General features: G+C 50.5%; 1 protein-coding gene across 1 annotated transcript in view; it reads left to right on the top strand.

The window, feature by feature from the left end:
• The first annotated feature begins 469 nt into the window (after nucleotides 1-469).
• LOC144143471 (neprilysin-21-like) overlaps nucleotides 470-11,719 on the top strand; it is a 165,566-nt gene continuing 154,316 nt past the window's right edge. Inside the window, exons 1-2 of the mRNA XM_077675217.1 lie at nucleotides 470-496; nucleotides 6,275-6,433. Of these exons, the coding sequence (XP_077531343.1) occupies nucleotides 470-496; nucleotides 6,275-6,433 (186 nt within the window). The remainder of the gene's footprint in view (nucleotides 497-6,274; nucleotides 6,434-11,719) is intronic.

Genomic DNA, 11,719 nt, shown 5'->3' with positions numbered 1-11,719 from the left:
ACTAACGCCACAAATTGTGTCAAATAACTTGACCCAAATATGCGTGAGGTAACATTTACATAGTTACATATACCTACGACCGCGCGAATTACCAGACGCCAGCCGCAAGTACATTATTAGCGCCATCTGGGGAACACGAGTGCAACCCGTGCAACTTCTCGATCACGATTGAAACGTGCCGTGTAGCAGCGGCAGTACGTCGAGCGCGTTCGAAAACTCGATCGCGATTCACTTCAATCGCGATTGAAAGTGCCCGTGTGACAGGGGTATTGAGCGTGCTTAATATGAGAAGTAAAGAATGTGCTTGTGTTCAATTTTCGCTAAATTTAGCCGTAAAAATTTGTTTTCTGATTAGCTGGTTTACCGCGGGGCATAGTCCCGTCGCGTTGACGGGACGGAAACGTAGAACTCAGCCTCCCGTCACCGTCGCACCGTTTTCAGCGAGAAATCGCCCGAAAAACCGTCGCCCATGACGGAGGAAGACAGTGACGCGACGGTGACGTGACGGGGTGAAAAACGGCTGTGCGAATGAGGGCTAACTCTAATAACGAACGGTTTATAAAGAAAGCTAGACCAGGTGTGCCACGTCGTTAAAGTACTGAGAACTGTGGTACGGTTGGTCATGAACACTCCCAGTAATCTACTAATAAACACACCGCAACACAACGCCTGCGCAGGACGAAGTGGTCACCTAAACAACACGTCGTTCAAAAAAAAGGATGTAAATGCATTAGAGTGGAGAGCGAAACAATGTAGGACTCCAGGTAAACAAATAAAAGGCCCTCACAATATTTTCTTTCATTCTTTTGGTTGGGTTTCTGAGGAGTCTGTGCAGACTTGTGCTTCTGAGGGTTTTCATCAGAGTAAACTTCATGCCCCATTTTTGCCCACTTGAACCTAAAACACGAGTATCAAATCAACGACCAGGCGCTTCGGAGTGGTTTACCCATAGGGCCACGAAAGCGGGCGTGGAAAGGGACGAAAGCGACGAACCCGATGGAGACTTAGGTATAACAAAAACGCTACAAGTTTTCGACCGCACGGTTAGAAAAATTGCGTGCTTTATAAAGTGCCGGAGCTACACCTGGGCTATACGGTGCGCCGTCGTAGAGGATTCCGGGTAAGTTTCTGCCACCTGGGCATCGTTAGAGTGCGTCCAGATCCCTGAATTCAGGCTGGTATGTTTGCTTTTCGCGTCCTTCACAAAAGTAGAGGGAGAGAACTTTATTATTCCAGCGTATGGATGAGGCATTGCGGTGCAGGGGGCCGCCGCGGCCGGCACGCTACGGCTGGACAGCAAGACTTGGCTCAATGCCTCAGGGTCGTGCAACGCCTTCTTCCAGAGTACAGCCAACGCAGCCGGCGTCTCAACAGCAGCCCTTGCGATGAGCAGCACGACGCCTTATCTATTAAAGGGACACTGAAGTGAATTTGTCAAGCTCCCGTTTTTGCTTGCACTGTGTAGACTGGCTCAAATTAACACACTATTCATCGTTTATCCGGTTGACAAATCGGTAATTATTTCACAAAGCGCGAAAGAAGAAAAACTACTATGCGCGGTTTGCGGCGGCCGCACCAACTAAAGGCTGTGACGTCAGGAGGGGGGCACCGTGATTGGACGATGCCCAAGGTTAGCAATCAAAAGTTTCGGTTTCGGTTTCGGTTCTGTAAAACAACATGCTTGACATCTGATGGCGTTGTTGGATGGGCATTCTCGATTTCTCAATTATCGCCGTACCGCTTTTCTGCCATGTTGTCGGCTGTCAGATGTCTAAGATAAACCTCCCAGGGCGGCTTGGAATCGTAGAAATCACTAGACGAGGCCTACGCAGTGGATGAACGCCCTCCGCGTCACCGCAGGCTCTCAAATGCCATGCGCTTTTCCCGCATATTCGGAGCTTGCCTCACTCATGTCTGTTCGTAAAAAGCCTTATTGCGTAAAAAGCTAGTTCGCACCAGGCCAAGGGTGTGCTGATTCAGGCCTGGGCCCACTGCCCGCAAGCAGTCGGTGCTTGTGGCAACAGCACGCCAACGAGAACTCGCTAGTGCGTCATTGTCAGTATGCGCGCGTTCTGCGATCTCGCTCGTGGAGCAGTGAACGTTACGGCCCAAAAATGGTGAACTCAGTTCAGAAAACATCGGCCGCATACGAAAAAATCAACTTACAAAAAAAAATACATGTACCCTCGGGGATTCGAACTTGCGACTTTCAAAACAAATTCCAGCGCCTCAGACCGCTAGACCACGAGCCGGCGCTGGCCGGCTTGGATATATAAGGTTTATAATGTATGACCAGTTTACATTTTTATTTATTTTAAGCATTTTAAGTACTTTATGTGACTATTTGTTGTATATCACTCCTGCAGTAAGTGTCCCCCAAACTTCCACAATATCTCACGTCTATCAATTGCATTTCTTTGACGGAAAAGCGTTCGCAGATGTGCGGTCGTGCTGCTGACCGCTGTGCTTGTTTACCCAGCGCAAAAAGTGCTTCCTGCTCCCTAGTTTTGCGCTGTACGGTAAAAGTTTCAGGTGATTTTATTTTCTTAGTACCTATATTGACTTCGCTGACTCTTCTCCCGCCTTCAGTTGGCCTTAGATTTTCCTACTAGCGTAAAGTCAGCGAAGCGTCGCATGTGCACTTGTGCAGCGCTTGTGTGGAGCGACCCGGACTCTGAGTTTGACACACTGTACAAGCTAACAAAGTAAGGAAAGGCACATTCTTTCATTCACAAAGGTGTTGTGGCTTAGTTTCAATTGAGCGAGCGAATAGCGACGACCCGTCGGCAGCCGGCGGACGAAACGCTGGGCGAACTGACTCGATCGGTAGGTCGGCTGGTCGGCGAACCGTGCAGTAGCGCAGCCATTTTCCAGCTCATCTCCTGCTGACGTCACACGAAAACGCCACAGAAAATGGGCGAGCGTAAAGAGAGGAGGACAGCATTTTCGAATTGATTTTTCTACTAAATAAATTCGCGTAAACGCGGCCAGAGTGGTCGAAACAATGCCTACGGACTCCGAACTACAATTTGCGCTAGTAATCCCGCAATGTTTACAAATCACTTCAGTGTCCCTTTAAGCGGTCACGGCGGATTCGTGTGAAAGGCTTGTTTTGTAGCGTGAGCTACACTGACCGAGGTTGAGCAGTTTCGCTTGGCTCCTGGAGGGCCGTGCTGCGCATGCGCGAGGAGCAGTCACGTCACACGACCCACAGAACGTTGCTCACCACACGTGCCCAGCGTCTCCGCCGACCTCCGTTCCGCACGTGGCGGCCCGGTCCACTTGATGCGAGGGGTGGCCGGGTGTGAACCAATTGCTCGTGCGTCGCAGCAACATTGGCGTGCGCCTGTGGAAGTAGCTGAGCTCTGGGGCGATTGGTGACGCCGGGACGGAGCCGCTTGATAAACATACACGTGTAACATGATGCGCATACCGTGTGTGTGTCATTGAAGCAGCAGTAAGCATGATAATCCAGCTATCCTAGACAACCAGGAAAGCTAAGAATAACCAGCCAAACCTTACCGCAGGCTACGTATATCCTGGGATAGGCGAGCTAAGCCACTGCTAATTTTCCTTTATTTGATACTTACTGCCATCCATCCCTTGGTGGTCAATGCGGGAGTGGTGCATACTTGCAGCGCTATAACAGAACAGTTGACGGTACAAGAGCATGATCAAACTAAAATGACCACATACCAGTCTTGCGTGGGACATGTATGTGCTTGGGCCACAGGAGCGCCATAAGTGCGCTATCAAGACACTATCCAGGTTCTCTTCACAACGCGACGTGGTAAAGCATGATAAGAATAACAGAAGCCAATGCATCTGATAAGAATGCCTCAGGCGCTGCAATGCTGGTTACGTCATGCGGGAGCGCATTCCAATCGGAAATCGTTCGAGGAAAGAAAGAATATCGCAGAGAATTTGTTTTTGTAAGGGGCAGTACTATAAAATTCCCATGCTTATTCCGTGTTTTTCCTGATGTATTAGCCTTAAAGGCGAGGCCTGAGCGACCATTGATTGTGCTATACAGAAATTGTAAGTGGTGTATCTTTCTGAGGGACTCTAATGTAGGACAATACGGAACTCTAATGTGGTATTCCTGTGTTTACACGGCTGGGACACCAGATATGTCGTGTCTAGAAAGTATACACGGCATAATTCTTGATGGCCCGTTCAGTTAGTTGCAGGCCTGCGGAGTCTAGGGTAGACGTCCTTGTTCGACAACTACCCCCATCGAAAGTGTTGAAAACGGAGAAATCGAGGGAATTTTGCGTAACAAAACATAGGCCGCGTATCTGCTCCTTTTGTTGCACATGTCGACGAAAAACCATATTCTTTCCTAAGGATTTGCGAAGTACCTGCCTCCCTTCACTTTCCCGCTGACCTCTCGTGCTGTTCCTCTTGCGTCGCGCTCCTCCCAAGGCAAACGCGCTAGAGGTTTGCTGAAGTCATATTACACTCACCGCGTTCTACTGCTCCAGGCCGGGGTACCTCGATTCCCGTGCTGCTGTACGGCGGAGAAGCGTGTGTCTCGAGGTAAATGTTTATAGGAAAACGTTGTCCTACTCCACGTGCGTTCCAAGGGGAATGTGGAACCTATCTAGTGGGACATCTCGTAACAGTTTCCCTTTGATTACTTAAAATGCCGCTAGAAGCTTTAGTTGCGCGGGAGACGGCAGTACACGGAGTGAATTTTTTTTGTGTGCAGTAGAAGCAGTATTCCATTTCAATCAAGCATCCAGCAATTTGTTGTTGTGAATGAATTCGTCTTGTGTTAAAGCAAAGCTTTCTGCCTCTATCGGCCAACGCTGCCGTCGTAGCGTGCGTGACAAGAAACTCCCAACGCGGCTGAAGGGGGTGGGCGCTTTTCACTCACGTAACACACTGCAGATGGGGCGGTGAATGGGTACCCAGCGTTCCCCGCGCGCAGGTGCTTGCTCACAGCGGCGGCCGCGGTGGCGGGATGGCTTAATTGGTCGTCTCCTTTAGCGACTGCTGTTCTGGCGTAGCTTCGCGTCCATTGCGTGCTTACTTCGCACGGCTTGATTCACTTGTTCGACAGCACCTCGAGGGTAACCCGCACCCGACGGAATTAAGTGGTCGTACGGCAAAGGTACGTTAAGGATTGGTTTACCAGGACAAAAACAAAATGTAGACCAAATGCCGACATATGGCCGCTAGTGAAGCGCTACAGTTTGCGCACTGCTTGCCACGAATGGGATTTTCTTTGTAACTTGGTGAATACCGATTCGGTTGTGTTTTAAGAGGCATTACAGAAGACGAAAGGAGCAAGTGATTCTGATAAATAGCGATTGTAAAAGTTTCCTCAGCTTTGTCGTAAATCTCAAGCTGACTAAACTAACTAGTTGAAGTTGGTTTAAATGGGAATCACTGAGCTGGCATGCCGCGCGGTGGTGTAGCCCCGAGCTAGCACATCAGGATGGCTACGTTCCGCTGTTTCACCCTTCGAAAGATGCTCTTCGTGTTTTTTAAGTGCGAATGCACTTTATAAGCGACCCCAAACCATCCACCGCCGGCGGCGGCGGCGGCGGCGTCGGCGGCGTCGGCGTCCGCAGTGCTCCTCTATATTTAAAAAAGAAACGGCATCCGGCGCCAGGTTTCGATCCGAGGACTTTGCGGCCGCAGCGCGACGCTCTACAGACCAAGCCACGGACGCGACGCTGATATCAGTGATAGTGACGCGCCTTATATCTTTAACGCATTCAAACTACGTCGTCAGCGGTGTGCGTTGGCGACTCAGCGGCGTTATAGCGGCTTGATAACTGCGTGGTGTACACGTGATACTACAAACCCGATGGAAGAGATGGAAGAGAAGGCGGCGAGGCGGTGGGCTGCGGGGGCCGAGCGCAAGCGCCGCAAGCGGGCCGACAACCGTGCATTCGCACTTTCACATTCTCCCCCTCGGGGAAATGCGGGGGAATTTTTTCAGTTCTGTCTCCCCCCCCCCACCCCCGCCCTGAGGAAGCCCATGTAACGGCTGGTAGAATCTTTGGTTTCACTCTTTGTAGAACCACGTGATAGAATTCAAACGAGGTCGCATTCACAATTTTTGTGGGTGTCGTTTAAATTTTTGTTTCCAACCACCTTCAAAGCGTGGACTGGAGCCAACTTTTTGCTTCTTGGAAGCCTTGACACTGGGGTGCCAAATTTGAAGCTTGAGTTTGGCGTCCTAATTTACGGCAATTTATAAGAACCGTGTTCACGTGCAAACCAGGCGAAAATTCGTTGCCATGACGTGGACTTTTTCCAGATTGACGAGCCCGAGACGCTGCTCTCCAAGGCGATGATCCTGGAGGTGAACGTGCTGGAGAAGTACCGTCAGCTCGTGGCCAGCATGCTGAACATGTTCAAGGACAGCGACGAAGGCGTCGCCAACAACGTGCTGCACATGGAGACGCAGCTGGTCATGGTCAGTGTCGCACACGGCGCTGCTCCTCTCTCGCCGCATTCTGCCGTGTCGCCCGAGATTATAAAATGCGGTCACGTACACCGGAAAATATAAAGAAAAAGGTAGAAGACAAAGTTCCTTCAAAGAATTTAGAGGCTTTTATTTTCTTGTGAGTGCATAATGGAACTTCCACGCGTGCTGCGAGACAAGGCAAGCAAATCTTCTTTTATCGTTTCCAGACACCAAGTGGATATAGTCACAAGCAAGTAGGGAAGCCGATGTGGGGGAAGTGCGTGCGCTGTGAAGTTAACAGCGTCACTGTAGTGCACATGCAATCACTGAAGAAGTTGAGCTTGCTGGGTCAGTTGGTGCATTTGAAGTTTGGGAAAACCAGCGAAAAAAATATGCAAACAAAACGGAGACACGAGACAACATGCACGCTGGACTAGCAACTGATACTGAATAGTCAAAGCCGACAAACGCTGTGAACAACCAAGCCAACGCATGCGGCAACAAGTACGCCCCACTTGGTAGAGACGCTATCGTTCAGCTAACTTTTTGTGCTTTATTATTGCTTCAGTTCAGATTTGTAGGAATGGGATCTCCTGATCGCTCAGGAAAATTGACGGTACGCTGATGCAATTTCAGTTGATGCATGATGAGGATGATGATAAGTGGCACTTCGTTTAAATCGGGGCGTTGGTTGTCAGCAACCAACTTGCCTGTTTTATTAAGCTTAGTTGAGCTATTCCCAGCTAACCTAATAGATTTGCTTCCTCGGTACCATCTCCCCATCTTCTCTGTTTTAAACTCATCGCCCCACCCCCTTTTTCCTCCCCTCGCTGTTCTAAATTGTCATCCGTATGATTACTCCGTCTGCGTACCCATCCCTGCCCTACTTTTCCTCCACCAGCACTCCAGTCGCTTCTTCGTCGCCTCTCTGGCCTTGAGGTTGAGGTTCCCCATCGCCCCAAATCCCAAAGCCTCCGCCAGCATCGTTTCCCCCTCACCCCGCGGTGGTCTGATCTCTGTGCAGCCCCTGACAATATGGTCTATGGTTTCCCGATCACTGCCGCAGCCTCCACATGTTTCATCCTGCTGCCTGTAGCTACCCGTTTATGCCCGGGTTCTCAGGCACCCCGCCCGGGCCTCGAAGAGCAATGCACTGCTTCTAATATTGTCGTAGAATTCCTCCTTCTTAATTTCTCGTTTCTCTGCCCTAGAAGTCTCCAGGGTTTTTTTCGCTTCCATTCTCTGTGCCCACTTCGTCGTCTCTGCTGCCTTTACCTGCTTTTTAACTGTTGTGTAAACCCCGCTTTCCCCTACCGACTTTCCGTACCGCTTGGTCAGCTGTCTGGTCCTCCGTCTCCACCGCGTGTCCACGCTCCTCATGTACAGATACTTAAACACCCTCGCGGCCCATTTTTCGTCCTACATGTGACGAAGTCGCTCCTCAAACTTTATTTTGCTCTGCGCCTCCCTCGCCTGCGAAAACGACCAGACCATATCCCCGTGTACCGCTTCATTTGTATTTTTGCTGTGGGCCCCTATAGCCAATCTGCCTACCACCCTCTGATTTACCTTCAGGCCTGCTTGAATCTCTGGTTTGATGTACAGAACCGAATTTGCGAAAGTTAATCCTGGTACCATGTCCCTTTTTCAGACTGCCCTTACCACCTCAGATTTGGTGCATACGCAGAGGGCTCTATGCTTCATTATGCTGTGTTCCGCGCCACCTTGTGGACAACGAAGACATCTGAATTCCGCGAGCAGGCGACGTCCCGTAGCGTCTCGTCCGGCAGTGTACGGACACGGCCGCTCGATGGAAACTAGGTTCCCATTGGCCGGCCGTGGCACGGATATCAGCTCAAGAAAGAACGAATGGCTGCTATTCTTTCGCAATGCGATACAAACAGCCAAAGGGTACTTTAATAAGGAGAACAGGTTTCGCAAGGGCAACAGGAAAGCGATTCGCCAAAACAAAATGGGTTGTATGCAAGCACGGGTTTGTTTCGGCGCCGTAAGAACTCGCAACGCCTTCATCTGAAACCAGCGGCGCCGCTCGAATGAAACATAAAAATAGAAAGGCGAAAACCCGCGAATCCATTTACGAAAACACGGAAAGAAAGAGTAGTGCAGGAGCGTGCATGTGTCTGTGCATCGCCTCGTGGAAGCGATAATGTCTGTGAGCAAGAAGCCACGATCGCTCCACCAACGAAGCGATCGTTCTGTGGGGCCCCTCTGCCCCGCAAGAGCGTAAATTACGGCTCAATGATCCAGCGGCGCCGGCAGCGATTTGGCTTGTTCATGTGCCCTGACAAGCACCTCTGAATGCTTGTCAAGGCACAACTGTGAAAACTGGCATCGTTTGGCGGGCAGCTTAGAGGAGAGAACGCCGGTGACCGGACTTTCACGGGGCGGCTTGGAGAAGCGAATTTCTCCCGTGTAAACTCCACTGTACCTTCTACGTGTCAGGAAGTGATTTGATGTCTGTTGTGTGTGTGAAATCGACGCGAAAGGCTCGTGAGTATATTGCGACACCAAGGATATGCGGCTTCAAGAGCTGGAAGATTCAGGTTTGTAGAGGCAAGTATTTGAAAATGCAACTGCTCGGCCAAAGTCTACCTCGAACTGCTGAAACTACGATGAGTTCGTTGGAAGGGCTCAGAAAAATATCGCGATGGTTTTTTGAGTGGTTCCATAGGTTTATAAACGTGTACTTAATGTGAAAATACTTTTGACGTAGATTCGAGTGAGGAAGCCTTTATGAAATCCTCTAAAAGTTTATTTACCTTGTTCTTTATCGTTCGACATATACCAGGGCAGAGATATGGTAGAGCGAACAACAGGAGCTATAATAGTGCACATCCTTCTCGCATTCGGAGTGCCAATGAAAAAAAACGACAATTTGAAATAATGGAGATTGTTTCAAAGCTGATAGAATTGTACGCTATGTTCGTGTAACTACATGCCAGTGTGTGCTCACGCGTGCAAAAATATTTTCCGCAAAAGCTCCACTTGAACTCGTTTCGTTTCTCTTACAGTAAAGATCGTTTCCCCGAAGTCCGGTGTCGATCAGGAACCCAATCGCCCGGGCTCCGGTTGATTTGGCAGGAGGCTGGCTGGGTGATGGTATTGAAGTTCTTGGAGATGGCGGTCGAATTGACGAACTCGAGGTGTTGAAGTTGATTAAGTGAAACGGAGGTTTATGTACAGCTATTTACAGTAGGATAACTGGGTACATGAGTAATGAAAAGAAAAAACTTCAAACTGCAGCTAGACGCTAGCTCCGAGTGCGCACAAATCACTCGAGCTCCTCAACTTCGTCTAACTCTCCTATTCTCGGAGCGTACACAAACCGCTCGAGAAACGACGGCCGAGACTCTGTCTCGCCGCAAGATCCGTCTAGTTGCCCGGTGCGGCGCTGCACCCTAAACCTCCGACGCGATCTTAACCTCAACTAGGGGGCTCACAAATCCAAACCTAGTGTTAACGGTCGAGACTCCTAGTCCCGGCGGGAACTGCCAGCTCAGCGCTCAGACAAGAACGATTTCCAACGGCCAACTTCGGCCTTTTAAAACCTCGAGACAACCCTCTCTCGGGAACGCCCCTGTAGCGTTCGTACACGCGTATGGGAGTGCCCGAATTCACCTAGACAGCTGTCACTCAGCACGTCACGGAATATTCAATGAGGCGCCATTATCTCTGGGTCAACTGACCGCCCGCGGGCCAGAAAACGCGTACGATCCCGACGGATGAGCGCGAAAGACGCGACTGTGCGTCATGCTGACCGGGACGTGTTAACAATAGAGACTCGTACGGCGCTTGTCCTGACGCCGGTAATCCCACCACCTCCGCGCGTCAAATAGACGTTCCTGGAATCCGGCGCCGCAGTCTGCCTTCTCAATGGGGGATCATCCTTGTGGCATGCGGTGGGCCAGACAATCCGTCTTCCGCGCACGCCATGACCAATTGGCGTCGACTGCAGCGCAGTGTCGGCAGTGCTACGTCACCAGACAGAGCGGCGGGTTCTCACGCGCAGCCCGGGCGCCTGGCCGCTAATCTCATAAGTGGACCTTACAACTCCCCCCTTTAAGAGGGTTACTGGACCTCTTGGTTCAGTCAATCCGAAAAGAATTTAAAAGGGCCACTCGTTTCATCTCTGCTTCCGCAACAGCAGCGGCATAAACAAACAAACAAAAAAACACGTGGAAGGAGCTAGGTATAACCGCAAATGAGCCCCCTTCTATTTCTGCAGCTGATCCGCACTCTCTCTCGCCTAAACTACAAACACAACCTATTCACTAGCCGTTCAACAGGGACGGAATACTCTAGCAAACCGGAAACACACAAAAAAATGCTAAGTGCGAGTAAAGAGAAATTGGGTCGTGTCTCCGGGGCGCGTAAACGCCACGAACAACGAGACAACTCAACCTAAAACACTGATGCGCGCTATAACTGCAAACGCGCACAAACATCCCGGCACTCGACAACAAGAACAAAAGGAATACGGACTGGCAAACAACACGGGCAATTTTGCAGTCAACAAAAATAAAACGTTAAGAAATTTTGCATTGCCTCTATGGGCACGCGCGCAAATGTCCTCCTTGACGGCGTAGCCTGATAACGTCCCTTCAAGAATGTTCGGCTGTGCTTTCGCTCTCTTGCGGTGCACAGAAAGTTCAGTTCGGTGCGCGGATCGATCAATTCGGTGCACGGATCGAGCACTCAAGGCCTCTCGTCGCGCACAGCCGCGGCGCACGCACGCACGCACGCGCGCGCGCACGCGCGCACACACACACACACACACACACACACACACACACACACACACACACACACACACACACACACACACACACACACACACACACACACACACACACACACACACACACACACACACACACACACACACACACACACACACACACACACACACACACACACACACACACACACACACACACACACACACACACACACACACACACACACACACACACACACACACACACACACACACACACACACACACACACACACACACACACACACACACACACACACACACACACACACACACACACACACACACACACACACACACACACACACACACACACACACACACACACACACACACACACACACACACACACACACACACACACACACACACACACACACACACACACACACACACACACACACACACACACACACACACACACACACACACACACACACACACACACACACACACACACACACACACACACACACACACACACACACACACACACA

The sequence above is a fragment of the Haemaphysalis longicornis genome, unplaced genomic scaffold (genome assembly GCF_048455015.1).
Source record: "Haemaphysalis longicornis isolate Haplotype H1 unplaced genomic scaffold, Haemaphysalis longicornis Haplotype H1 scaffold_6, whole genome shotgun sequence".
Lineage (NCBI taxonomy): Eukaryota > Metazoa > Arthropoda > Arachnida > Ixodida > Ixodidae > Haemaphysalis > Haemaphysalis longicornis.
This window is presented reverse-complemented; position numbering and strand designations above follow the sequence as displayed.